Source organism: Parasteatoda tepidariorum, chromosome 2 (genome assembly GCF_982258835.1).
Source record: "Parasteatoda tepidariorum strain Cologne lab strain chromosome 2, Ptep-v5.0, whole genome shotgun sequence".
Classification (NCBI taxonomy): Eukaryota; Metazoa; Arthropoda; class Arachnida; order Araneae; family Theridiidae; genus Parasteatoda; species Parasteatoda tepidariorum.
Window position 1 is genome coordinate 25,853,646 of NC_141756.1, and position 3,490 is coordinate 25,857,135.

Genomic DNA, 3,490 nt, shown 5'->3' on the forward strand with positions numbered 1-3,490 from the left:
CAATATTAATTCATTATAATAATAAATTTAAAAATTTGTTAGAAAATTAGTACAACTCTTTTTCTCAGAGGAGTAGTTTCAATATGACATGCATTATTTTTAATTATTCAAAGTTAAAAATAATGTATGAGAAATAATTTTTTATTTATTGTATTTCAAGGAAGTACAACTGAATAACCCTTTTAACATCCCCACCCTTGTGGGTACCCATGAAGAGCACAATCCTTATTTTATTACAAGGAAATATCGCAATAAATTTAGTATTTTTGATCTTAAATACCTAATTTTTTGTTACACAAATGCATAATATCTTATTATGCCAAGATTCATAACAAAACATTATTAAAATCTTTGCAAAGACAAACATTAAAACACTCTGTTTTAATACCTCATCTCAAGCGCTACAATTTTTTTTAATTACTGAGAAGCTTCACTCGCCCACCCCAGAAATAAATGTGAAGTAATTTTACTTGCTGAAAAGTTTGATAACAAATCAAATAGGGATCCCCATTTAATAATTTATTTTTTCTCTTTTAAAATATTCACAATGAATGTTTAAGATTTATATCTGGCAACATGTTATCTCTCTCCCCCTCTTGCTACTTTTGATTGGTAATCTACTCAAGCACAAGCTCATGAAATAAAGATCTCGTGAAGGAACAATAAATTGTCTACAACAATTTGTAAATAATCAATATTTAAAGCAAAAAATAAAAATGACGAGGAATTTCCCAAATAGCTTAATTATATATATGGATAAAACTAAGTAGATTTCCCTAAAAAAATTTAAATTGTGAAGTATTTAAACTACAAAATTTCAATTCAAAAGTCTGATAAAATGATTAAGGTTTGAAAAACATAGAACCATGCAGATTTATGAGCAGCTACGGTACTTGCTACATAGACTGCTATATTAAAAATTAAGAGTAGATTAGAAACATCCTAAATAAATATATTAACACTTTGTTAATAATAAATAAATGGAATTAACAATTTATGCAACTGATACAAGGATATATTCATTATTATTTCGATAAATACACAAAGTTCAATTTACTTTATATTTTCTTTGAAACAATTTTTAAATCCTTCATTGGATGTGAAAACATTTCTAATAAAAGGGATGGATTCTTCTCAATATATTCAGACCATTCACAGGATTTAAAGATTTCATTGAAATGTTTTACTACGAAATCAACTGCATTGTCTTTGAGAAGCTTGAGATTCAATAGATCAGATAAATACAGGATTTTGCATGCATTTTCCAAAGACAGAGCTGATAGAGCAAACTTATAACATGTATCTATTAAAGAAAGAACTTGATACTTATCGGCAATTATCAGCAATTCTAAAGTACTTTCGTCATCAATAATATCCACTGATCCTGTATACAAGAATTCCAAGAAAGATTTCAATGTCTTGGGATCAACGTCTGAGATTTCCACGACATTAGATTGATTTTCGAGCATGTCCTGGTGGTGAAACATGGCGCGAAACACTGGTGATCGAGCTGAGAGAAGAAATTTATGCGCAGGTAAACTCATGTTATCGGCTCTTAGTTCCACATCAGAATGTTCCAGGTCTGCAAAAAATTTTATGAGATCGTCTCTCATAGTTAGAAAATTACTCAACTTCATTGAATTAGGATCGTTTATGCTGACGATATCAGATAATACACTACCATTGGGTTCGGAAAACTCGCAAAACAAAGTAAAAGTAACACCGTTCATGTGGTTACTTTTATCATTTATAATCGTTCTTCTGGGGATAAAAGAAGGAAGCACCCATACGTCATTTTTGTTATTAGAAGGGAACAAATGTTGGACATTTAGCCATAAAATCTTTTCTCCTTCATGGTTTAGAAATGATATTTTGCCGTTTAAAAGTCTAGGTGAGGATGAGCCATCTTTTAATTTCCGTACTCTTAATCCTATAAAGTCATTTGGAGCATCAGCCGCAGATATTTCGTACATTGATGTTTCTGACAAAGAAAATATTCGATCCATTAAAAAAGACTTGCTTTCGGGTAAGGTTATTTGCCAAATAAAACTGGCCCTATCCACTTCTATTTTAGTTCGGGCTACACAGTTTGGTCGTTCCTGCATGGTGTACATCTGGCACTGGATGGTTAAGATGTCCTTGTTCCAGGTCAAACTGTCTTTAGCTATCTTCCCACAATGAAAACGCCACCATAGAAAGCTCTTTCTTTTAAATACTGTCAAGCTCTTTCCTGTACATATTTTTGCGAAACGACTACTATCATAAGTTTCTATTATATTGCCACTTTCACCAATCAATTGAAATATGAAAGAAATTGATACTTCCTCATCACCCGCATCGATGTCATTTCTGTGCAAATAACATAAAACAATATCATTATCTATTGTTTTAAATGGAGGTGTAATGCTTAAGTACCATTTGCTTCCGCCAAAATTTATAGGAGTAAAAACTGGACTCTTGAGATGCTCTCCGTCCCTGCTTTCATAACAGCAAGAAGAAAAATTTTTAATTTCCCATCGGAAAGAATAACTTATCCGTTCAACCATCACAAACTACTTTTTGAAGAACCACTTTGGAGAGCTTCAATTATTAGTCCACACAATATTCAACAAATTCTTTGGCAAGTGACTCTAAGAAATGTGGGGCGTAAGAAATGGAAAATGTATGGTGAGAAAAACAGACCAATGAGAGCGAACTACTCGGTTCTGATCACTCTCTTTGACAAATACGAGATTTTAGGGAACAATACGAAAAATAGATAAGAAGATATATGTTTTGGGGAGCAAAGGGGGTCTTCTTAACAATCAAGTTCAACAGGTGGCATGAATGATGTTGTAGATTAGAATATAGATATCCTAAGATAATTTTCAGGAAGAGTGACAATTAAAAAAGGAAGAATGAAAAGTTAGGAGCAGCAAAGCAGATTTGGTAAGTCTCAAATATTAATAATAAACACGAACGCCAGCAGAGAGAGTCAATATGAGCACAATAGATTTTTAGGGTCAAATAAGTAACTTGCTTAAAAAAAATTTGAAAAATAAATTTAAAGTTCTATTTCTCGGAAATTATTCAAATGATTTCGTTCAAATGCTGCATTTTGGCATATAAATATATTTGCCATTGCTTTAAAATGAATGTAAAAATTTGCATACCTTGCAATTGAAAATTTTGTCGACCATTATTTATTTTTGTAATCAATTGTCTTTGGATAAACCAATTTTTTAATTGCGTACAAGAAATTTTCAACTAGCTTAAAAATTCCTCGAGATAAAAGAATGAAGATATCGTTCGCTCTCCTGACCACACTATTGGAATCATATATACTCTAGATTGCGGTCATCCCGCAATTTTAAAACACAAAGTTTTTTTATTAAAGAAAGAAAGGTAGTTTATTAAATGAATGCAGTGTCTGATTTCGCAATTTAAAATACCGTCAACGCGAACGAATTAGCAGTCCTATGGCGGAAAATATAAAAGTATTCCGTATATT

General features: G+C 31.5%; 1 protein-coding gene across 1 annotated transcript; it reads right to left on the reverse strand.

Moving 5' to 3' along the window:
* Positions 1 to 993: 993 nt before the first annotated feature.
* On the reverse strand, positions 994 to 2,732 carry LOC110282210 (speckle-type POZ protein B). The gene has a single exon (XM_071177287.2). It carries the CDS (start codon positions 2,544 to 2,546, stop codon positions 1,059 to 1,061), a length of 1,488 nt encoding a protein of 495 aa, XP_071033388.2. The 5' UTR covers positions 2,547 to 2,732; the 3' UTR covers positions 994 to 1,058.
* Between the last annotated feature and the right edge of the window lie 758 nt (positions 2,733 to 3,490).